At 41.2% G+C, this 25358-nt stretch overlaps 1 protein-coding gene across 1 annotated transcript; it reads right to left on the bottom strand.

Moving 5' to 3' along the window:
- Positions 1-598: 598 nt before the first annotated feature.
- On the bottom strand, positions 599-25358 carry RMND5A (required for meiotic nuclear division 5 homolog A). The gene is made up of 9 exons (XM_064418991.1): positions 25045-25358; positions 20511-20653; positions 14177-14311; positions 13916-14016; positions 9160-9326; positions 8317-8482; positions 5668-5770; positions 3476-3630; positions 599-2325 (listed from the first exon to the last, which is right to left on the bottom strand). Exons 1-9 carry the CDS (start codon positions 25184-25186, stop codon positions 2262-2264), a joined length of 1176 nt encoding a protein of 391 aa, XP_064275061.1. The 5' UTR covers positions 25187-25358; the 3' UTR covers positions 599-2261.

Here is a 25358-nt window from a genome sequence, read left to right as displayed (position 1 = left end):
CCCCTGCAAGCCTGCTCTCCAGTTACCAGAAGCACAGCAGGAGAGAACCCACATGACTTCACAGGGCAAAGTGGATTATTTGTGCCAACCAAACTGCAGAACTGCTTCCCAAACGCCCAGCACAGCCTCCTGTTAGGGTGAGCACGCACGCTCTCAGCACTGAACCGTGAGCATCATCTGTTGGTGGAGCAGCACAACTGCAGGCAAGCATTTTTAAGTCAGACAGGGAAAGAATGGCAATGATCTGGTGAAAACAGTTTTTGAATTAGCTACGGATCCATAACACGCAATAGTTAAGGTGATATTCAATAACCAAGGTGAATCTGTACCCTACTTCCATTTAATAACTGTTCCATACTTGGCTCTAAGCTATCAACATTTACTGGTGTTCACACCAGTGCTAAAATACCATCAGTGTAACAGAAAGATTCAGCACTCATACCTCAGGCTGGTTGTGTGGGGGTTTGTTATTGTTGGGTTTGTTGGGTTTTTAATTACTTCATATGCCATTTCATATGGATCCAAAGCATTAAGCAATTCCAGTCAAAAGAAAATATTAAAAGCAATTGCAGCAAGACTAGGAAACCTACATGGAAAATAATATCCTCACCCATTTATTGTTGATTTTACCACTTGGTAACGCGGCTGTTTGGAACTCAGTGTGAATACAATGTAAGTTTTGCAGAAAATCACACACCTGTATTTTTTCACATGTATCAAACACATCTGAAGTTTAAAATTTGTGTGCCTTGACTCGCTCCTCACTTTATAATGTCTCTGTAGGTGTGTCCATTGTCACTGATCCCACAGATGTCCGACTCAGTCTCTCCAGTCAGGTGACAGACAAATTCAAAAGGTGTAGATTTCCCAAAGACGGTCTTCTCTGTAGTGCATTGTGCTAGTGCATTCAACCAGTGTGTCAGTGTTCAACCAGACAAGCTTGGGGTTGGTTGGTTGCTGTTTTTTTAACTACACAATACAGAAATATAATTTTACATGTAGCTTTGCATGCCTTATGGCTGCTTGCCCTACTATAGGACAGTGCAATAAATACAAATATATGCACACTAAAAAAGATTTAACTGCCGTGATCTACGTCTCCTTTATGAGTACAAATTTACCTAGTCAACAATATGACAAATTTAGCAGAGAAAGTGGCAATGGCAGTAATATTCTATACTACAAAAACAAGGCTAGAAGCAAAGTGTTCTCAAGCTACAGAAAACTTGCTAACTCCTAATATATGATGTAGGGCCCAGTTCTGCCAAGTGCAGAGTCGTGATCAGTAGATTGCATCAGAACATGCTTTCCCCCCCATTTAACAATGAATACTTCTACAATTTATTTGGTTTTGATAACTGTTTATAAATAGCACACTATAATGACTATTAAACTATACAGCAACATGACATTTATAGCCTAATCCTGAATACAAAGTTCAAAGAACATGACTACAAAGGCCAGAGAGCAAATGGCATCAACTAAAAGCATTTCCACTTCAGAATTTATTGAATGTTCTCTTACACAAACGCTTCTCCATTGTGAAACCAGAGGAACAGGATTTCCTATTCCCTCTCTGCCCCAGTAGTAGTTAGCCACACATCACCCTTATAAATTAGTGATGGATTTCAACAGGTAGCCCCTTGGGGCTATATATTTTATATACTTTATATATATGCACATTTACTTTGTATTCTATGTAAAAGTTGAAAAAATGTTTGAAAGAAAAACTCAGAATATATCACAGCATTTTCAGCGAAAAAAATACAAATTAGTTTTATAACGACTATTCGATTTATCAAACTTTTTTTCTGAAGTATTTACCTTTAATTATGTACACATTACAGGAAATAAAACTTTGTCCACAAACATTCTCTAAGATGACAGTTATCAATAAAATGATAGAATAATAGCAGGAAGAATATTAAACAAATGGGGGTGGATCAGTTTCTGCTTTTAAAAAGTAAAAAGTCACCATATAATTAAGTACAAAAACCTGCATTGAATGACAACTGCTGGTGTAGTAACTTGATCAGGTATGGAGACCAAGAGTATAATAGAGCCCTATGGTAATAATATTTCTGTAGCATTTCCACTTGGTATGTATATACTAAATGTTGGCAAAGTTTCTGTAGCATTAGCTTATACAAACATAGGAGTCCTCAGTCTGCTGCATAAAAGGGAACAAGAGTGTTTTACTCCTCCTGAAATGCACCTGAAATCCAGAGTGTCACTTACAAACTGCATAATGTAACTTTTCTTCAGAAAAATATCTGTTTGGCATCTCCAGGGCTCTGTTCCATGGGACAATAGGGGCATTTTAATCTGGGGACAAAGACAATGTGTTAGAATTGTGTGACAACAGAGCATTAAAGGCAATGAGCTCTCCCCCTGTAGCAGGAAACAAATGCACTCTTAAGCCACAACACTTTACTTGGCTCCATGAATAATCACCTTTAGCTGAGAGAGAACTTACCATGCTTTTCCTTCTAGTTACAGTCTCCCACCTTTCAACCACAACTTACAATATTCCCACCTATTTACAATATTTCTTCTTTTTCAAGAAATTGATTCTATTTTGAAGCATTGATCCATTTTGTCCCCCATCTCCTACATTTGGGCATTTTACCTTCTCCCTCCACCCACCCCTCCAGAGTTAATATTGTCAGAGCTGTGCTGTCAGTAAAACTGATCAATGCTGTCAGTAAAACTGATCATGAAGGAATGATCAGGGACAGGAATGATGTAGCAGCAAGTTTACAGCTTAAAATGGCTAAAGTCACCCAAAGTCACCCACAAAGGCATCCCTTAAGGTTTTTCTAACAGGGCACAGAATGCAAACATCACTTGACATTTTCATTCACAGCCTCACTTATTTTCACACTGGATTTCCCAGAATGACTTAAAAAGAGCTCTAAATTAAGCTGACAGCCTTCACAGAAGCTGTATATATTCAATCTAAGTAACCCCTGTTCCTCAAGAAAATCTGTAGATATTTCTCTCTCCCATTTCCTGCTCTTCAAAAGACTGAAGCACCCCATGTGTATCTAAGGAGGAGTATTTCCACAGTTATCATTCCCCTCTTTGCTCAATTACTAAGCCATATTTCCCCCAGAGGTTTAATTTTATTTTTCAAAAGATTTTTCATGCATTACTACCCTTGCTCCCAAGGAAAAATTGTGTGTGTAAAGCCTTCCAGTTTGAATTTAAGACAACACAATGGTGGCAACAATGTGAAAAATTACTCTGCTCCCTGCATTCCTTCACGCAAGCTCACTTTCAACAACATCAGAGGGTTTATTATGCTTTTCTCCAGTGCATCAACCCAGCTTATGCAGCTTTCAAACCATTCTCCAAGATTAACAAGCTTCCACCACTCACATAACCATGGACTCAGTTTTCCCAAAACACAGTATTCTAATCTTAAGATGTGTCCTTGTCTGTATTTTGTTTGAAATACAAGAATGGTACTTACTTGCTGCCATTAAACATTTTATTCAAAGCATCTCTGGATATAATATGACCACAGACTAATTTCATAGGCGGATTGTTATCTGTTGTTTGCTGACGAAGAATGGGACAGGCAAATATTGAATGATACCAGCACTTTTTACCCAGGTCCACTTCAATCTGTGAAAGAAATTAACATAAAACATTACCTTGGGAAATTACATTTCCATATAAAATCCCTTTAGGTCACAGCAGTTACTTAACAGATTTCACAATTCAGCTGTGAAAGCAACAAAATCCATTGTGTGGATGCCTGACAATTTCCCAGCCAAAAATACTTAATTGTGATCTTTAAATGGTGATTTATGTTGGGGATGCAGAGTAACAACAAAACAGCATATTCTGCCAAGGGACAAGTACAAATTCTGTTGCAGATCTATGCTCTGGCAGGAAAACTGAGCTGGTCACCCATCAAGACTTTATGGAAATCACCGGCTAGGAAATAAAAAGCAGTTTATAGATTTCATTTTAGGGAGAAATTAAAAAAGAGAAAAACCCTTGGATTGACTATATTCATGTTCTACAGCTTCTTGAAAGGCTCTGCCAACACCTTCCTGCCACGTGAATAATGAAGTATATCACAATCACTAATTTTCAGTACCAACACAGAAGATACTCGTGCAGCACAACTCTTGCCATGAGTACAAAATTATTTCAAAAAGGGACATATAACAGAGAAGAACAGGTCTGTGACTTCAGTAATTAACTGAGAACTGCAAAAATCACACCAGAGCTCACCTGGCTCTGAGCAGTCCTCTGTTCAAAGGTTTAACCTTCAACAAAACCTGAAAATGTGACCTTTTCATGCTACTTAATCTGTCTTTGCACAAGGAAAATAAGGTTTTCCATCCCCAAACTGCCTCAGCAGAAGAGACTACAGACCCTTCAGTTTACAAAATGCAAGGAGACACACATGTATTATTAACTGATTTGCATCAGACAGGAGTCTTTTTCTAAATGCTCCCTAGCTATTCATTCCTGGCTGGACAGCAAGGCAGGAATCTGTCACACTCAGAGGTTACACTCTCAGCATTACAGAACACAGCTGGGAGAAAACTCAGCACTCCTTCTTACTCTATAAATGATTCTCTTCCAGCTACAGTGGAAGGGGCTAACTCAGTTCATGCCCAGTTTCCACTAAATAAGTTTCCTTTCCAAATCAGGAGCAGGTCACTGGAGAGCTGCACACGCTTGGCAAGAGCTATAAAGGGAAACTGGGGTTTCATAACAACTGAACTTCATTTCAACTGATCTAAATGAGATGTACTGAAAGCATAATGCACTGGATCCCAACTCCTGTGTCCCCAGATGCAGCACTGATTCTTTCATCTCCTGTCTGCCTGATAAAGAGCCAGTGCAAAGCAAGCCCTGAGCTCAAGCCTAGCTAGGGGAAGTGAATGTGTCTCTGTAGGATCCATTTTATTTTGTTATACAGAAACATCTCTGGGTAAGTGGAGGTGAGAGCACCAGTTTCTTTAAGGTCATTTATCAAAGACCTTTCCAATGTGAAAGGGGATAACAAGTGAAAGTGGGGGGCAACAAACAAAACTGAGAGGTACAAACCTGACAAACAAAAATAATGGCGATAACAAGAAACAACCTTGACAGGTCATCAAGAAACTGCAACCAAATCTGGACTTTGCAACAGGCACAAATCTAAACCTCAGGGTCTCTGAGGAGAGGGGGTCAGCAGAACTACATAAACTGTTGGAGGAAAGTGCAGGGGAAGAAAACTGAGGAGGAACAGCTGGAAAAGGGTGTCAAAGGGGCTAGAAGGGCCATGCTGTAACTGAGGATCCATGAGCACGTGTTTGTCTGTGAATCTGGAGTTTGTGCTTTCACTGGTGAATGGCAATCATTTCCAGCCACTGAGAAGGAAGTGTCTGTACTCTTGGCTGTCTGTACTTTTGTTTCAGGTGAGTCCTGTGTGGGAGCTGCTGGGGGCAGTGCTGTGTCTGGGGCAGCCTGTGTGGCTGGCTGGGTCAGTGTCTGGGGCTGTCTGTGAGCCCCAGGCCCTGTGCAGCAGAGAGCCCCAAGCCCCAGAGCTGCTGGAGGTGCTGGCCATGTAAAACATCCTGTAACATGCAGCACAAAAGAAACCTGAGAACAGCATTTGCCATTAGAAATCTGCCCCAGGGTAGCTCAGCCCCCACTCACCGGGAGTTCATCCTTCTGGTTCCAAACCCCTGTGCACTGCCTTTGCTCAATTACTGCCTTGATGTTGATTAGAGCTGGTAATGCTACACAACCTGCTGAAAAACTGCAGAAAAAGGACATGTTAATATGAGGTGCATGTTAGGAAAGCAACACTTCACATTTCTATTTTAAAGGTTAACTGGGAGACAAGGTTTTTGTATTTTTTTTCATTTACATCTTGTTATTATACCTGGAGGGAGCTTAGAAGTACAGACAAGCAAGAGTTTTGGGGCAGGTTACCATTATCCATGTATTTTAGGCTGGGGCCCTCAGCTACTACATTCTGGACAGAAAACAACAGTTAATCCCTCCTCTGAGATTCATAATGAATTGATTTCTTCTACCACCTACTTTGATTTGGAGCTGTACAGGAGGAAGACATCACGTTAGTTTATACAGGAGGTTGCTCTCAGCTATGGTGGAGTATGTGCAGCCTAAGAGTTTCCATGTAACCCACACACACACACACCCCATAATCCTTTAATTATATATAATTATCATGTTAAGAAACGTGTCTTTCCACCTTCACCTTAAACCAAGAGAAGAAATGTAGGAAAAGCAGGTAGGTAAGGAAAGGGAGGAAAGCAGGGCCTGTGACAAGAACAGCAGTACAAAACTGCCCAAAGTCTGTGTCCCAACAAACACTTCAGCCTCCTCTGGGATTTACCCACTATCAGAACTTAGCACATTATTTGGAAATATTTCCGTATTTTACAAAAGAAAGTATGACAGAGTTTTCCACAAATTAACAAATGAGTTGATGGATTTAAGTCTAATGGCAGTACTGGAAATCACCAGCAACAGAAACAGGATTTGACCTTGCTATCAACCTGCTCTGTTTGTTTGACAGATTATTTAAGTATTTGTGCAAATTTTATGGTCTGCATAAGTCATGCCTTTCCTCTACATGAAACCTGTGGATCTCTTGCCTAACCTAAAAAATATATATAAAAATAAATTATACCTCTCACCTCCAACTGGCCATTTTAGCCCTTACACTTTGCTTTTCTGTTAATTCAGCCCTGAGTGTAACTTGTGTTAACCCTCTGAGAAGTCTAACAAATGGTATTTGTGTGAAAACATCTCTGAAGAGCCCTTTCAGAACATAAAAACTCAGGTCAATAGTAAATTCAAATTCCTGTAGTCCTTCAAGACCCTGAACTACAACCTCCATAACACAGGAGTTTTTCTGCTGTCTCCACATAATAACTCAGACCATGAGGTCTGTACAGGATTAGATAAATATTGGAGAAGCCAATCAGCATTAACAAAGTGCCCACTACTCATGTGCAATAAAGTAAAATATTTTACAGCAGGGATTTCACTTAAAGCTTGTTTAATTCCTAAAGGATCTGCAGCACTCCAAGGTCACACCAGCTGAGAACAGTCTTGTTTATGACAAGAGCATCAATAGCACCTAGACACTAAATACATTTCAGCATAATCAATTCCACACCAGGAGTAGAGCAAATGTCCCACCACTCCAAACATCAGGGACAGGGATTTTCCACATCACTAAAAATCTCTTGGCCATTTGCTCTGAAAACTGCATTGCAGCATCAGTGCATGAGCAATGAAAATCTACAGGACTGCTGGTTATTTGCATGAAACAAGAGGAAAATGAAAAAAAAATTTAAGCTCTAAATACCTATAAAACACTCAAACTGAAACTTGAAAGTTTATTGTAGAAAAACAATTAGTCTGAAGTGCTCCCTTTGTTGTTTCTGTTGTATTTTGTGACTGAGATACAAACAGGAAAAGCAAAAAGGCTTAACAATGTCAGAGCTCTGAACCAAGCACAGAAGTCTAACAATAGTGAATGGAAACAGTAAAAAGAAAAAATAAAGCCAAAACAAACAAAAAAAGACAAGCAGTGAAGCTTCTGCAAAGTACCAAATCCAGTCTAGAAAGATACATGCAATTTATTTTCTGTTTAACATTTTAAATGAAAATGAGACCATCAGGGGAGTGTACTGGGGTAATTGACATGCAAAGGCTAAATAGCAGCTAATCTGTTTTATCTTCAAAGAAGCTAGAAGGAGATTAGGTTGGGTTTTCTTCATATTTCCAACAGCCTCCTACAGATTTGCATTTTGTCAGATTACTACTGATCTTAAAAGTCACTCTTTCTTCTTTGCAAAAAAGGCCCAGCAGACAATTTGAAAATTTTAGCAGCTGAAACCACAACATAACTGTTAAGTATTCTTTTAAGAAGATGACTAGTAATGTGTGGGGAAAAAAACAAACCAAACAAAATGATCAAATGCTGATGGAATCACGGCTGCATTTTCAGGGTTATTTTTCAGTTGAACAGCAGGGACAGCTGTCACACATTTGCTGTGGGAATAAGTGGCTGCTTGCCATCCTCATTTTAGCAGATATGTCTAAACTATGGAAGATAAATTCCATCCAGGAATGCTTCCTCTTGAGCTGCAGTGGTGCAGGGTAAAGCCCAGCACACAGGAACCTCTGGATTTTAACCTTTGTTAATTGTAACTATACCCTGCATTTAAAGCAAGCTAGTCAAAAGTAATTTCTTTTATCTTCAACAAGAAACAGGAACCAAACCACAAAGTACCTGATATCAAAAGCAAGAGAAAAGCAGCATACCTAACACTGAGAGGGGATTCAACTGAGAGGCCCAGGAGAGCACAGGCGTCCCTTGTGAAGATGTCACAGATGTCAGCCCACTGGTTGGCATCCAGGAGGTGAACGTAGGGCGAGTTCTCGATGCCTTGCCGCAGGTACACCAGGCTGCCCATCAGAACCTGGATATCTGGGAGGGACCAGGAACAGCAGAGTTTGTACAACAAACAAGAGATTGTGTCTCCAGCTGGAGCTTTCACGTGGAAAACAGGCAGATACACACAAGCAATTACAGCCATGACAGCCACGAGAGCTCCACTCCTGCTACTTTTTTGGCTGAGAAGTTGCCAGGGTGTGCTGCCTGGGAATTTGCTTCTAGCAGGTTTACTTTTTTTTGTAATCTTTCTGACACACACAGTACCCTAAAAAAACAGGCTTTGTTGGATTCAGCTTGAGATGGCTCATTTAACTCACATGCTCTCCATTTTTCAAGAGTTTAATTTCTCTTTGTATTACCCCACTCAGCAGAAAATAGCAGATGACTATTCCAAGAACATTCCTCTGCATTTTTAGCACTTTACTCTGGCAGCAGGCCTATTCTAGATGCAATCTACATTTTATTTAAAGAGTCAAAAACCCTACATTTAAGCAAATGTGCAGTCATTCAGGTATTATTTTTGACCCCTCTTAAAAAAGAAGATAATTCTAATTGTAAGGATTTGGGTTATACATGATAAATCCAAAAAGAAGCAGCCTTTAGCAAACTGAAAATAATGGAGTAATACATATTTGGAACGTGATACATGTTTTACCCCAAGGTGCCATACCCCAGTGCTTTAAATCCCCTTAATGTGACCAAAAATGTACCTTTCTGATGATTTAGGGCGAAGGGCTGGAAGTTTTTCGCATACTGAAGTGCTTCTCTTTGATTTGCTGTTCCACCCATCAATAAACTAATGAAATACAATCTGTGCAGTTTAAATTCCAGCGAGCTGTTCTGTGCCATGAGCATCTCTCTGTTGGATACCGCCCACCTGGAAAAACGAGGAGGTACAATGGGACGTGACACGAGAGTAATTAAGTGTCAGCCCACACCACATGAAATCATTGCAATTATCTATTATCTGCCATCCATTTCAAGGAAAGTGTGGCTGTTCCCTGAACTTCTGAGAGCCTCTACAGAGCACAGAAAATGGCAAGGCCCTTTACTTGTAATGGAGCTACACAGGGTGCACAAAATGTGGACGATGTTAATTCTGGTGCTGCTGTAGAGGTTAAGCACTGCAAAATTCAACATTCACTGGCTGAAAGACAGGACTAAATTAGGCACAATATAAGGCAGAAATAGCTCAAGTCTATTGTATTTCAATTAATAGCACTCTGAATCTTAACAATTACTGACAGTTCTTCAGCTGTATGTCAAGAAGTTTGACCAAGAACATTTTCCAACATCCTCATACACCAAACATGTTGTCCAAGCCACTGTGTTTGTGTGTGTGCATCTGTTGCCCTGGAGAGGGGAACTGCATCTATGGGACCTCAAAGACAGATATTATCAAGATCTCAGCGGAAGAAGGGACATCAGCTTAAATATCATACTTTACACCCAGCTTAAACTTTGCTTTCTCTGTTATTTTCAACTTGGATAATAAAAATATTTCTCATTTTCTGTGCCTCTTTCACCATGACAACACTAATGTTTGGCTCCTAAATAGCATGAAAGAATTCTTAAACATACAGAGAGTAAAATGAACTGAAATTTTCAAAGCATTTTATACAAGTTTTTCTTTATTATTTAGAATTTATCCATCCCTTTCTTGGGTTTTTTGGAAGGTTTTTTTTTGGTGCTGGGTTTTTTTTTCCTTGATTCCCTTTAGTCAGGCCTAAATCAATCCAATCTTTCTCTTAAGAACCTCAAGTTTCAATGTTCTCCAGTACATCTGTTTCTCATTAGTGCTAATTAGTTCTACTATTTTCACTGTGGGGGCCCTATTAAGCAAAAAGCTTTTCACTTTTTAGCAAGGAAGTGAGGAAGTCTGTGTTCCTTAAAAAAAACAGAGTATGTGAGGCTTCTTTTCAATCAATACTAAAATGAGAAAATTAAGCATTCTTACTGTATTGGGAAGGCTTTCAAAGCAAGTCAGCCTTCTGCATTAGGATGTAGCATTAATGAGCAAGTATCCACTTTCTATTTGTTGTGGTGGAAGTATCAGGAGTCTGACTTCACTGGCAAGGCTTTGTAAAGACACAGTAACCTTTCAGTAGGAACAGTGAAAAATGGAGCCTTTGAACTAAAAACAAGCCCTACTGTCCCCAGGTTCAGGCAGTTTCAGATTTTCCTGAATCTCCACCAGGAAGGGCACACTCACTAACTACGGGTGGTGAGTGGGTTTTGGGTGGTTTCATAATTTGGGGGGGGTATAATTGTATTTGTATGATCAGTGTGCACAGTTTAAACAGGATACTATGGCAATGAAGTACAATCCCAGCTACAAAAACAAGAGCCTGAGGTTAACAACCATAGACTAATAAGCAGATGAAGGACAAAAAACTATTATAAATAAACACTAAGACTAGCCCACAGTGCTACCAATGAGATATTAATCTCTATTGCATCAAAAGAGCCTCCATCCTCTCCCTGCCAATATTTGCACCTACATGACAGAGAACTTCATCTTGCTGAGGTCGAGTCTATTTTTCCAAATTAGCTTTTAGGCAGGCTTTCCATTTTTAGGTCTTTGAGTGGCAGCACAAATTTGTATCAGAAGAAAGCAACCACAGAGGCAAGGCCTCAGGTGCTGGGTCTGGGACATGCTGTTCCTATTTCCAACAGAAAAACAAAAAACCTTCAAGGGAGGTTTAAAACACTCAATCTACATATTCTCTACAACTGCCCAAATTTATTAGTAATCACATCACCTGTATTCCTACCTCTTCTCAAAATGACACTCAGTGTTTTCACCTCTAAGACTCAAATCCATCTGAATTTTTTTTAAGTTTATACTGTACTTTGCAAACCACAGGTACACAGAACTCCCTTCAGCTCCCACATGGGATTTAGATGTTTAAAGGAATTTAACAAAGCCTACTAAAGATTAAATTAAGTTTAAATCACACCCCAAGGACCCAGAAAATACCAGGACCTGTGCAACTTGCTGTTTACAGGCAGAAGAGAAGAGAGCATCTCTTTCCAAATTACAGCCAAATCTTTGAATCTGCAAGTCATTTCCACCAGGACCTCACACAGAGGTCCAACCTGGGCTCTGAATACACCCTGAAAAATAACTGGATTTCTTTTCCCATCACCAAACTACTGTGAGAAAAGTCACTGAAGTTAATGGGATCTTGCAGGCATACAGAGATTACACAGCTCAGGGTGCAAGGCCAGACTAGGCCTCCACAGAAGTCAACTTCTACACCCCACAAGAGAAAACAAAAAAGTTCTGGCCAGTCACATTCTACTTGAATCTGAAATGTCATATTTTTAAGTGTTGAAATGTGTATTAGAAAGAAAACCTGGACAACAAATACAGTTGGGTTGGTTTTTTTTTTGAGACACAAATACTAATTTCCATCACCTCAGCAGGGCTTTGCAAGTCTTTTTGAAAAGTCATTAATCTGACAACTCCCCTCCCACGGCAGTGACCAGGAGCCACCTGTGTTTGTTTTGTTTCCAGCTCTGAGTAAAGTTGAGCACAAGCACAGAGTGCTGGCAGAGCCAGAGAAACTGGTTGCCTTTTAATCCCAGCTTTTCACAATTTTGCATGGATAAAACCTGCTATACTCCACTTCCTGGTTCAGGAGACTGTAATTAATCATCCTTGTGTGACACTTTGCTTCAACACCACTGTCAGCAGCCTGACCCTGCAATGGGCCAGTCTGGGGCTGTTTCATGCTGAAGCTTTATTCACTGCTGCCAATTTTAGCCCAAGGAGCACAGTGCCACTTTCTCTCTCATATGGAGGCCATTCACACAGCACTGGTTTCTATCCCTCCTCCTGAACACTTGTGTCTGCCAGGAAATAAAAGGGAAATACCTTCACAAGCATCAGCAGCTCTGTGGGCAGTTAATGCACTGGTTACCTCCTCAGCCAGAGAGCTCAAACCCCAACATTTTGTCACATGTTGGTCATCCTCCCCAGGAGCCATGGTTTTACATCAGCAGCACCACTATAAATAAGGCCCCTCTGTGCCCAGCAGCAGCCAAGAGAGGCAGACAGCTTCTGCACTGGCCAGTTTAAACAGAATAAACATTATACACAGAAAGAAGATGGGGAGGGGTAGACCAACACACAAACTGTGCTGACAATACACCCCATTGTCTGCCCATTTAGCTGGAAAATAAAAATTCCTTTGAGGGACGACCATGCCTTCTCCTTTGTTTGAAAAATATTTAACACATTGCAGAAACTACACGACACAACTCTGCAGCAATGAGTAAGGCCTAAAGCACTGCAAACTGGAGCTGAAATGAATTTAGAGATTTCAAGGGAACAGTCATAACAGCAAGTTACTGCTCCTCAGGGATTATCCTTCACAACTCTGCTATTATTTGAACTACAAGATGTATGTGGTGTAGCTGACAGTAAATCTTGTTTCAGTTGTAATATCAGCATTGCTTCCTTTCAAGTAGCCAATTCAACAGCAATAAACCACCCCAGCTGTTCACCTGTGTAACTAGATTCAAAGACCAACTATTTAGGCCAAACTTTGCATGACCCAGAGGCATTACCCAGGATTTAGTCAATGAACACCAGGGTTTGAATATCAGAGTGTCCCTGCACTTCGTTTAGATGCCAGTAAATGCTCAACTGACACACCTATGTTGGTTCATATAAAAGGGAAAATGTTGTTCATATGAAAATGTATTTAACTGAATAATGCAAAAAATTCTATGTCAAGTATATGATTTATCCTCTGGAATGAAAGAAAATTTTGAATTTGTTTTGGTTTCACCATTTTTATTTTTAAAAGGACACTTTAAATACAGTCAGGTTGTTTTGTTGGGGTTTTTGTGTGTTTTGATTTTTTTTCTTACTTTTGAGACCAACCTAAGCTTAGAATAGTTAAAAAAAAACAAACAAAACAGGATGAGGGGGTTTCAGGGGGTTTCTTACTGCTTTTTTCAGAAGGAATATCATTAACAAGTGCCACTGGCAGCCCCAGGCTCTTCCCACCCTCTGGAAAAGGACAAGTGAGAACTTTGATCCCAAGTCAAGCTCTGCTCACTCCAAAGGCTTCATGGTACCAACATCTTTAATAATTAGTCCTGGTATCCTTCACAACAGGACCTCTTAAAATAAGGCTCACTAATGATCCAACAGAAGGTCAAGCACCATCACTGGCCAACAACTTTTCCTCCAAGTGATGTTTCTTCCTTAAAGCAGTACCACAAGTGATTAAAGTGAACCCTTAATCTAAGAAAGAGACCCTTAATTAATCACTTCCCATGGGAAGTGACACAGAGTGGATGGAAAAGGAAAGATCCATTCCGTAACCACCCCTCTCAAAGGACAAGCAGGGACACATCAGAATATACTCAAGAGAATATTGAAAGTGAAAAACTAAAGGGTTGTTAAAACCATTTTTTTAAAAAGTGAGGAAAACAAATAAGTAGACTCACTCTAGTGCAGGTCTCAAAACTCTAACTTTTAATGCTTCCAATATTCGATTTAACTCCACAAATGGTTCTTTTTGACTTTGATCTATTGATAGACCAGATTCCTGAAAAGAAAAATAAAAAAGGGCACTTCTTAGTTAAAGCATGAAAAACAATGGGTTATGTGACAGTTTAAATATTCATCTGAAACACTCAAATGAGAAAGCTAAGACAAAGCTTCATTTTCCTCAGTGGATAACCTTCAAAATCCACACTTGTTGTTACCTGACAAAGCTCCTCAGCTACATCCAGCATTCCCTGCCTGAAGAAGTGCTCCACCATCACCTCATTGAGGATCCTCTGGCTGTCAGCCTGCCAGCACCCATCTATCCCCACGCTGCTGATGTCCGAGTCAAAATTCTGAAACACACAAATTAACAGTTAATAGGCTGGAACAAAGCACCCCACATCATTTCTCTTTAATCATGCAGGACACCTGTGTCTCCACCCTGATGCCTTCTGCCTATTACTCAGTTGGCCCTCAATTATCTCCTAAGTGAAATAAATACATGTCAGCTTCCTTCATTACCTCCTGTGTAGGAAGAAGAAGAAATCTTTTAGCTTGCTCCTTTCAAGTCTGAGTATTATTCACTACAAAGAATTACACCAATAAATTTCAAGTTTAACTAGAAAGTTAGAAATCTAGTTAGCTAATAAAGGGGTTTCCAGTCCATGATGGATTTCTGAAGGAAGTATCTGCAGAAATGGCTCTTTCCATAAGTGAAAACTGAAAACATTTAGAGAACAGACACAAAATCACCTACATTAGAATCAAGAGAGAGTCATCAATGTATCTCTGTCAGTACAGCACACCAAACTGCAAGTAATGCTTTAACTTAAGGATTTTTTACCCATCTGGGGACTAACCAATGCTGAAAAAGTCACTTCTCCCCACACTCAAACAAGGAAATTCAAATCTCTGATGACCCCAACATCCCAACAACAGGATGAGCTTTGAAGATCCAAGAGATATTTTTTAGAACTATCCAGATGATCCCAATGCCACGTATTTTTAGGCCAGTGGCCTACGGACATATTCCAGGAATAACTAAAGAGACTGTCACGCTGACTCCTCAGTAACACTTGGCACTGCTTGGCACTTTGCCTCTCGGCAGCAGGAGAGCAACATTTATTCTAATCCAAGATACAAACCAGGATTTTTAACTGCTAACATGTTTTATGATCAGGGCAAGCAGGTTAATTTTAATAAAAATCCTCAGACAGTGCTTAAAACAAATCTCTTGCAAAATAAAGAGTCTGGAAGCCAGTGCATTGCTTGCTGCTTGATCTGATGACTACAGCTCTCTCCCAAGAAGGAACTTCAGAAGAGCTGTGGCTCTGTGAGGATCCACAGCCCTGCACAACATGGGAACACCAGCCTCACACAAACACAGGCTTCTGTCACAGCAGGCAGGGCAGATAACACCCAGCTGGCACCAGCTATCTTCCCATGCACAGCTCAACTTCACACTGCACCTTCCTGTTACTCACCACTTACTAATTTCCTTCATCAGCGCCTCTACGTCCCCTTGGATGCTGCTGTGTGTCATCATGAAAAAGGGACAGCCTTTTCATCCCTGCCCACACAGCTCCAAAGCCACTGCTTCCTTCAGGGCTCTCAGCAAACTTTCAGTAAAACATTAACCTTAGTCTGGCAAACTGACTTTTCCACCTTTCTGAGATGGTGGAGTGAGGTGAGCATTTAAATTATTGCTATTGATTCATGTCACACATTTAATAACATTTTCACTTGGGTGTCTTAACCTGTAAGCTCCTTGTCATGTTGTTCACCTCTAAGCTGTATCTTGAAAAACTTAAGCATCTTGAAGACTGAGTAATACTGTTTTTATTTGTGCCAACCATTTGAATCCTTAAAGGTTCACCAGCATTGCTGACTCTGCTCTCAGTGTCCAACCACCACCAGCAGGCAACACAAATCCATTAAAAAATCCATTAACAAAGCACTAAAGGATATAAGACAGAATGCACAAGCTTGCATTTGTTACCCAGCTTCCAGGGTGGAGATCATCATTAATCTAAAAATAATTGACTGTAAGTTATTCTTCATGCAATTCCAAGTCCTAGCAATGACAGAACCCCCTAAGCAGAAACTGTATCCTTCTGGACAGTTACCAACCAGTGAAGCTGCACCTATTCCTCAAACATCATCACATTATTCTCACTGCTCTGGGCAGAGATGGTGAAACTAATTATCTCAATGCTCTCACAAAATGCTCATTTTCTTTAGAAACAGCAAATCTACCAGCCCTTACAAAACCCCACCATTCCATCTTTTCAAGTCACATAAAAGAAGTTATCAAGTCCCACCATTCAACCTGAGGACCTCAGTCACTCTGACTAACCCAGTCTTGATCAGGATCTCATTCCAACCATCTTTTTTTAGTTTGTTTTAAACAATTCCGAGGTCTGTATTAAATGTGGGCTTCTACAGCTCTGCCTCCTCTGGGTCCCAAGGAGCTTCAGGAACTGACTGTACAGATTACTGTGAGTGACTGCCACATGTCAGAAAAAATTATCACTTGCCTTTGGCTTATATATTTCACAACTGTCAGGCATGAAGGCTCTGCTGGTGACTACAACCCTCAGTTTTGTTTTGTAAATGCTAACAGTATGCTAACTGACAGCACGTGGGGTTTAATAAGATTTCAACAGTTAAAAGCATTTCTGCAAGTTAAAAACTCCAGAAAGGTTATTTTGTGTTTTTTGGGTTTTAAGCTATGTGTCAGTTAGTATTCCTGAGGAACACATCTTTTATAAAAGCTTAATTTGCAAGGCTGGGGCCAAAATGTACAGTATTATGTGCTAAATACACCGACGATACAATGTACAGCACATTACCAGTAACTGGAAGAACGTCATCTCACAAACACAAGATGGACCTTTTCAACCAACAATCAACCCTCCATGTTACTCATAACAGGATATGAAGAAGGATGATGATTAAGGATAGTTTTACTCTTCAGTTACTCAGTTGAGATTACTTTCTGAGTTCCTCCCTTTTGAATTCTTACCCAAAATACAAATAAAACATTTTTATCTTCTCTTTTCAATCTGTTTACACATAATAGAAAGCTCAACTTGCAAAGACTCTGTTTATGTAGCCCTATTCTTCACAGCAACACAATTAAATGATGTTCAGTAAAGGTTTTTAGTGTGTTCATATACTCATTTGTACATGAAATGAACACTACCTTAGGCCAAAGATTGCTGTCCCAAAACAAAGACTGGATTAAAATGTTTGCCTTACAAGAGATAAAAAATTCAGTGGCAAAATGGAAGGAACTACCCTTTACTCCACTTACTTTGCTAAAGGAAGGCATTTAACCACTACTCAGCTTACTCCTAGAGAGAAAACGTTTACCAGCCTATCAAACATGCTTTGAAACCAATTCAAATCATTCCAAAGAGTGACTGATTTACAAGGACACTGATGAATGAGCTACCTGATAACAACTTGCTGAACAACCGTGACATGATGAGTTCTGGAAGCAGAGCAATTGCCAGTACAATACAGAAAAAACTGGATGCAAACGTTTCCTTTCAAAGGAAAAAATGCTCTTTGGAAGACAGGGTAGCCTTTTGTGGATCAGAAGCATGCAATCCACATAGGACTGCCATGAAGAGAGGTTCAGCTTGTTAGATAAACTTTCCAAACAACCCACAAATCTCTGGCATTTCAGATTTTAATGTATTTTATGCCAAATTTGAACTTCACCTTGCTCTAAGGGCTTCTGTTCTCAGAGTGAACTCTGCAGGCAGACAAGTCTAGGGCCCATCCAAGTTCACAAGCAACAACTACAATAATTTAAAAACTGACCAGATGAAACTTTTTATGTAGGTATAACCCTGCCCCAATACAGGGAAAAAAGAAATTTAAACTGAAATTGCCACTGGCAGATAATAGTGCCAATGACAGCAAGTTCTTTCACAGTCCAGGCTTGCTAAATAGGAAGTCTATTGATCCTACATGCAACAGCAGCTACCACTTGGCTGTGTCACATGAAATGGGTACCAGTATTAGCACATTTCCCAATCTCAAACCAGGCCATTTATCTGTGCCTGAGCATGCACGGTTAGCAAGACCATGAGCAGTGCTTTGGAGATGTTAATCTGTCTGTAAAATAAGTGAGGACTTACATGTGACAGAAACAGAACTCCAGTCTCATGAATCAAGGCAAGGGCTGTGTTTCCTTAAATTCTAATGACTGTTCTAGTTTGGAAGCAGCAGGGTTTTGACCAGAACATGTTCTGAAACAATTCACTACGTCAATTACACTTAATTATTTTTACTAGTTTAAGCTTAAATATATTATGGTGAAGGGGTGGGGGAAGGCAATTCCAGTTTGGGACTCTGGTGCCACCAAAGACTTTGCTGGCAGGTTCCAAGTGTATTTTCCAGCAGCACAGAGAAATTGCATCAGGTACATATGGAAGATTTGCTTCAAATGTTACAGTTCTGGGAAATGCTGAATTTCAGCTGGATTTAAACATTACACATATTCACCTGACAAAAAGACCTAGACTATAGGGCATATTTTAAACGTAAGCCCTTTAAGATACTACAGTTGGGGAAAACTAATAAAAAAAAATTCCACCAAGGACAAATTAAAGGAGACAATCCTACACTGTGCTCTGAACTTCACAGAATGACATCCTTTGTTACAAGCAGAACTGGGGGCTTGTGCAGCTCCCACTGCTTTTAATTTTTTAATGCAAACACCACAGACAATAAGTGAGATTGAAAATCCAGAGGAACAAGCACACTGCACACAGCCAGCTGAGCTCATTTTTGAAGACCTCACTGAAAAAGCCTTTCTGACACTCAACAGGAACAGAGCAGATTAATGGGATCCTTTCTACTATTTTACCAAGCAACATATTTGAAAATTTTAAAAAATGCTTTTATTTACATCTATTATTTTTTAAATAGAAACACTACATAAACTTAAAACAGCAGGACAGAACACTGGAAAAACTACTCCCATGACAACTGAAACAGCAATTTGGAGATGAGACTCAAGCCTAAGCTTCATTATGGTTGTAAGCATCTTTTTTGGCCTGTAAGAAATACCATCACTAATTTCCACTGAACACTTACACCCTCTCCATACAACCTGGGGCTGTTCTACCTCAGAGGATTCAAATGAAGAAAGCATGGCTAAACCTGGAAGTTTATTTGTACACAGATCACTTGCTAAAGCAGAATTGGAAAGTTTAAAAACTTAGGACAAGATTACATAGATTTATTTCAGGCTTCAAGCTGGTAATAAGGATGGAATTTTACTCTACTTAATTGGTTTAGATACAGCAGCAAGGATTTGAGACAGATGCATCCTTAAGCTTTGGATAACAGTGACGTGTGGATTAAAGCTTTTAATACAAAGTTTGAACTCTCCACGATGGTCAGTCAGATATAAACAAAAAACATAAGTTTCATGGACATTCTGCCTAATAATGCAGCATTATATACTTTGTTTCTTCATCTCATAATTGTTACATCATGCTTTAGCAGATTATCATTACTACCAAAGTTGAAATGAGATTCCCAAAGGATAAATCAGTGCTGTGTACTGAACAAATGTCTAGACCTTGTCAGAGCCATGTCTTGATGTGAAGCTATCACAAAATGTCCATAACACCAAGCATCAGACTCCCTGCACACAGAACTACTTTTATATATTTATATATTACTTTTATATAAGAAAACAGAGGGGAAAAAAGCACGGCCTGAAAGTATACCTGTAGCACCATTTCAGTATAATTTCAAAGAATTGTTAATATTTACCTACAAAAACAAGTATAGTAATATTCCTATCCCAGTTATTGTTGAACCTGGAATTCAGATGTCTCACATGTAAAGCACCAAAGATAAGCTGCCCTATCTTATTATTTAGACAATGTGAGATGCTGAATCTCTTCTATTGCTCATTAAGAGCACTGCCAGAAAATTAAGCTCCCAAAGCCAGTAACATCCCTGAAAGAGGTACAAAATGCTTTTCTTAAAAAATCCTCTAGTCTTACAGGATCACAGAATTTGATATAAATAAGGTTTTAGGTTGGACCTTAAAGATATCTTGTTCAACCTCCTGCCATGGGCAGGGTTTTCTCACTGGATCAGATTGCTCAGAGTTGCTCTGAACACTTCCAGGGATGGGGCAGTCACTTACAAGCAAAATGGCACTTTAGAGTTACCTGCTGATGACAATTTGCTAGAAATATATATACATACATATATAAAAACTAATAGTATTTCTTACTGACACAGACAGTGAAGAAAACATTTTGCTAAACTGATAAAACACCATGTATTTCTACATCCTGTAGTATCTATAGGGTATGTTCTGTAAGAAATCAGGAGATCTGAGCTGTCCCAGAAGGAATAGGCTGTCTGCAGTGAGTTCTGAAAGCAAGTACTGTGCTGCCCACTGGCTTGCCTTTGCTTCTGCAGCTGACAGAATATTTAGCTCAGATTAATTGTAGCAAAAATCTAAATTTTGTGCTGTAATGTGATCATGCAGTCAAAGCACAAAACAAATACCTTATCAATGGCTTTTCCAACTCGGGATACACTGCTGTGAATGTCTTTGTGGTCCGAGGCCAGTTTTTGGACTGTGTCTTTTATCCTCTTACAACACTGTGTCATAACAAGTGAAATCGTCCCCGACAAGTCCCCATCTTGATCTAGGCAAAAGAGAGGAAAATCACCAACTTTGTTACAGACAAATTTTAATATTAAATCTCTTAACATGCAACAACATCAACAGACAAAAAGTGGTATTAAAGAAATGCCATCTAGAGAGTATTTGCAAAGCAAGATCAGCTTAACTGAAGGCAGATGTACAGGAATTCACCTGGATGAAAGAATTAGGAATCCAGTTGGGTGCACAGTAACACTGAACAAGTGCAACAGTTTAAAAATTTAATGTAAAGGTCTCATGTGTCTCAGTCACAGCAGATGAATAAACATCTCAAAGTAACAGTTCACAAATCTCTAAGGACATAACAGGACACTGAAGCCACTGCAGGATGAGTTTTCTTTTAGACAGCCCCTAAAGGTACATCAGAACATCATGTTTAACTTCCACAGGGTGTAAGCAAAATGAGGGTGCAAGCAAATGTGGATTAATGATGGCCCAATTAATTCTTGCCCCACAAGCCACCCACTGCTATTGGACTCTTGTGCTTGAGCTGTGTGAAACTTCTGCTCCCTGACTCGTGGCAGTAGCTCTGAACAGTCTCCAACTCCCCTCAGTGGATGAGGAGCAGTCCACAGAGGACCCGTGGACCTTGTTAGGAGATTCATTCTCTAGAAACTGTGACATTTCTTAGCTAATGTCCAACAGGTTCACTGCTGTATGACCCACTCTGTGAAGAAAATAATAAACTGGACAGGCTTACAGGCCCCTGACCACATCACAGCTCACACCCTTTGTGCCTTGATTCAAACATCACTCAGACGCCTGAGTCAGAAAAGAAATTACATTTTTTTGGTGCTTTACTTCAGTTCTTTCTTCCTGCTTTTGATTTAAAAATACAAGAAAAATCTCCCTTCCAGTCTTACCTCTGAAGGTTTCTCCTTTCTCAAAGTTCATTGTACATGAAGTATTTTTTCTTTAGGGACACAGACTTAGCAGCCTTCCACTGCATGGGAAGGCTAATTTAAGTGGGAGAGGAGCTCAGAAATGTCTCCCCAATATTCCAGACCCAAAGCCTTCATGTGAAAAAACAAAATCACCCAAATATCTCTTTAGAAAAAGGATTTTATGGAAAAGGCGTTCGCTTTTTGAGTTTGTTCCTTTCTGATTTCATATTTTAACACATCTTTGCTTTCAGCAGCCTGTTAAGAGCCCAGTTTCTGAAGAGAGCAAAGAGAATCCAGAAAAAAAACTGCACTCATAAGAAATAGATAATTTCACAGCCATTTTTCTAGGGACTTTCCTTCTTGCACCCTCTGAAAGCTCCTGTCACACCCTGAGCCACCCTACTCTGACCAGCAGCAGCTCCTGCCCAGCCCAAGCCCCACTGGGCAAGTTTCCACAGCATTTTTCCAACAGCCATGGCTTCTAAGAACAAAATTAACCTTTACCATGCTTTTTTCTCCCTCCACTCCCATGAAGCCAAGGATCATCTCCTGGGCAAAAGGCTAATGGGGCTCTTTTTTAGTGTTTTTTTTTTTTCTTTCTAGCAGATAAGTAAGGAGAAATAGGACTGAAACAGTCATTTCTGTGCATCCCAAATTAAAACTGAAAATTCCACTCAATTATTCCAAAAAGTTCATCTCCCAAAATTATTTCAAGAATAATCATTATTTCTTAGTTGCTATTTAATTTTTATGACAAACACTTAAAATAACGTGAAGGATCTTCAACTGTCTCATGAATTTTGCCATGGCAAAATGACCAGCCAGAGATTATGCAACAAGCAAAATGGAAACACTCATTCCCCAACAAACAGAAAGACTAAAATGCACTTTCTGAAAGCCATTAAGCTAAAACTCAAACAACCCACATGAGTGCCTGCTTTTACCCCAAGAAAAGAAGTGAATTATTGGCCCCTGACATTGTAGCAGAAATCCAACTCCAGCAAAGCAAAGAAAATGTCTACAGAGGAAAAGTCACCAGAGCTGCAGAAGGTTTCCCCTCTGCACCCCCCTCTATCAGCTCCAATCCAAGTATGAGCTACTTGCACTACACCAGCAGGAGAAATCTGCAGCCATCCCTCCTGGTAATTCAGGGCTCACAGGACAGAGAGACAGCTTCTCTCTGTGATGTGTGTGCACAGTCACAATTTAAAAAAAATTAAATATATTGGCCCACAAATACTGAGTGCAATGCCAAGTTCACTCAGCCAGCCACACTTATACCATCCAAGAATATGCAATCCTTGGCTACCCCAGGAAGACAGATTTATTAAGAGAACAGAGAAGAAAAACAAATTTGCCTTCCCATTCACAGGCCTGAGCATAGGGCTGGTCTGCCTTAGGCTTTAACATGAAATCAGCTCAAGACATTTTTAATACACTGTGTGAGGGGGAGAGAAGGAAACCAGTTTAGAGGTTAAGGCAATTTCTAAGAGTTTCTTTTTCTCCACCCACTTCCTTTTTCATCCAGTGCCTATTTAAGGCCTTTTCATATATCTTTGCTCTCAGATCTTGTCCTAACCTCTTCTTCAGCAGTGAGAGCTTTCATTTCTCTTTTTTCCTTTGAAATTACATCCAGGAGCCTATTTCTGCAGTTCATAGCCCTGAATTAGACTTCCACATTAAGGTGTCTGGCTGCTTTCAATTCCATACATTTTAAAAAATCCTCAAGACAGTGTGTAAAAGCTGAAAATACCTGTTCTTAGTTACAAATAACATGTTAAAGAAAAAAAGAAAATAGTATGAATTTTTGCCCCTATGAATCCAGCTCATCCTCAGATGCCAAAATTGTAGTCCCTAGATGTCTGAGGGTGCACTACCAACATACTGGCTTTATTCTAGAGCCCTTAATAAAAGAAAGCTCAATTTGGGATGTGGTCTCTGGGACAGCATCACTTGGTAAGTGCTGAAGTTGTGTCCAAGGCCTTCACTGGACAGTGTCAAAAACTGCTAATCCAAACTTGGATGGAAAACTCAATGAGGACCCTGAAGGAATCACACACTGGAACCTTCTAAATTCATTACAAAGAGTGAAAAAGCTCTGGGGCTGCAACAGGAATGTCACAGCCGAACCTTTACAATAAAGAAAACCATAAAAGTGAGGGTCACACACAGCTCTCCAGCAGTGTCAGCAGCTCAGTTTGTGAAGACACATATTTTAGTGACTGTCCTCAATGTCCAAGCCCAGGCTGTTCCAAACAGCACAAATAACAGTTACTGAAACAGTTCAAAACAATGCCAAAAAGGGCAAGGTTTATTTCATCCCAAATAAACACCTCACAATCAGAATTCCACGCTCTGTCTCTACAGAAACTTCTGGGTACACACAGAGCAGCTCCAGCACACTCGTGTTCCTGGAATTATCCACACTCCTGAGTGAGCTCTGCACCTGCATTCACACAGGACCACGGCAAACACGTTCTCCCCCAACCAAACAAAAAAACAAAAGCAGAGCAGCAGCACAGTTGCTCCCAAGTTTGGTCTCTGGAGCCTGCAAGTTCCTATTTTTAATCCCTGAGCCATCACTCGCTTCCTGCACGGCCTTGGGTAAATCACTTCAGCTGCCTCTCCACTCCCTCCCACTCCCACAAACAGGGCACTACCTCCATCTCCGGGATTTCGCAAGCCCCAAACGCCCCGTGTTTACAGCTCTCGCAAGTGCCCAGCACCAGCCGTGACACAGCCAGGGCTTGTTTACCTCCTGCGAACGCGGCTGCACCGCCAAACCCGGCCGCAGCAGAGCAGCACAGCTCGGGGACGCGGGGAAAGAGAGACAGAAAAAAGAAAAGACAAAAAAAGGAAAAAAAAACGGGGCGGGGAGTGGAGGGGGGAAAGCACACAGGTCAGCCCTGCCGTGTTTCCTCTGTGTTTCCCCCGGGATATCGTTTGTAACTCAGCACAAAGGGCCGTGAAGGCGCTGACCAGGAACAAACAAACCTCTCCAGCAGCACCCAGGGAGGGCCGAGACTGATCCCAGAATCACGGAATATGCTGAGCTGGGAGGGACCCCCAAGGATCATGAGTCCAGCTCCTGGCCCGGCACAGCACAGCCCCAACAATCCCCAGAGCATTGTCCAAGCACTCCTGAGCTCTGCCAGGCTGTGCTGTGAGCACTGCCCTGGGGAGCCTGCTCAGTGCCCAGCCACCCTCTGGGGGAAGAACCTTTTCCTGATATCCAACCTCCCTGCTCCCACCTTTTAAATACTCCCTGTCAACAACGCCCCGAAGCTCCGGGGGCCGCGGGGGAAGTCTCCCAGCACAGAACCCTCGGGATGGGGGGTCCCTGGAGCACGGGCTCTCCTTAGGGGGGTTCCCGAAGTTTTCCGGGGTGTCCAGCCCACAACGCCCCAAATTTCGGGTTTCCCCTCCCCGGAGGGCGGAGCGGGGCCGCGTCCCCTCGGCAGAAGGGGGCACAGGGGGGGTCTCCACGTACTCTCGGTCTGCAGGATCTCCCTGCGCAGCCCTCCCGCGTACTGGATCAGCTCCTCCAGGCTGCGCTCGCAGAGCTGCCCGTATCCCGAGAACTTCTGCAGCACCTTCTCCAGCTCCCGCTCCACCGTCACGCACTGGTCCATCGCGCCCGGGCCGCGCTGCTCCCGCTGCTGCTGCTGCTCCTCCTCGTCGTCGTCCTGCCCGTCCTGCTGCCCCGCGGCCGGGCCGCCCGGGCCCGCCGCCAGCCCCGGCCCCCGGCCGGCCCCGGCCCCGCTCCCGCGCGGCACCGTCGCCCCGGGCCGCCGCACTTCCGCG

This window comes from Passer domesticus, chromosome 4 (assembly GCF_036417665.1).
Source record: "Passer domesticus isolate bPasDom1 chromosome 4, bPasDom1.hap1, whole genome shotgun sequence".
Taxonomy (NCBI): domain Eukaryota; kingdom Metazoa; phylum Chordata; class Aves; order Passeriformes; family Passeridae; genus Passer; species Passer domesticus.
This window is presented reverse-complemented; position numbering and strand designations above follow the sequence as displayed.

What these genes read in the sequence shown, in the direction of transcription:
- RMND5A (XM_064418991.1), bottom strand. Translation starts at nt 25,186, where the DNA reads ATGGACCAGTGCGTGACGGTGGAGCGGGAGCTGGAGAAGGTGCTGCAG. An exon ending in GGAGATCCTGCAGACCGAGA is followed by an intron (nt 20,654 to 25,044) that starts GTACGTGGAGAC and finishes TCTTTTGCCTAG; the next exon opens with ATCAAGATGGGGACTTGTCG. An exon ending in TTGGAAAAGCCATTGATAAG is followed by an intron (nt 14,312 to 20,510) that starts GTATTTGTTTTG and finishes TGTGTGTTTCAG; the next exon opens with AATTTTGACTCGGACATCAG.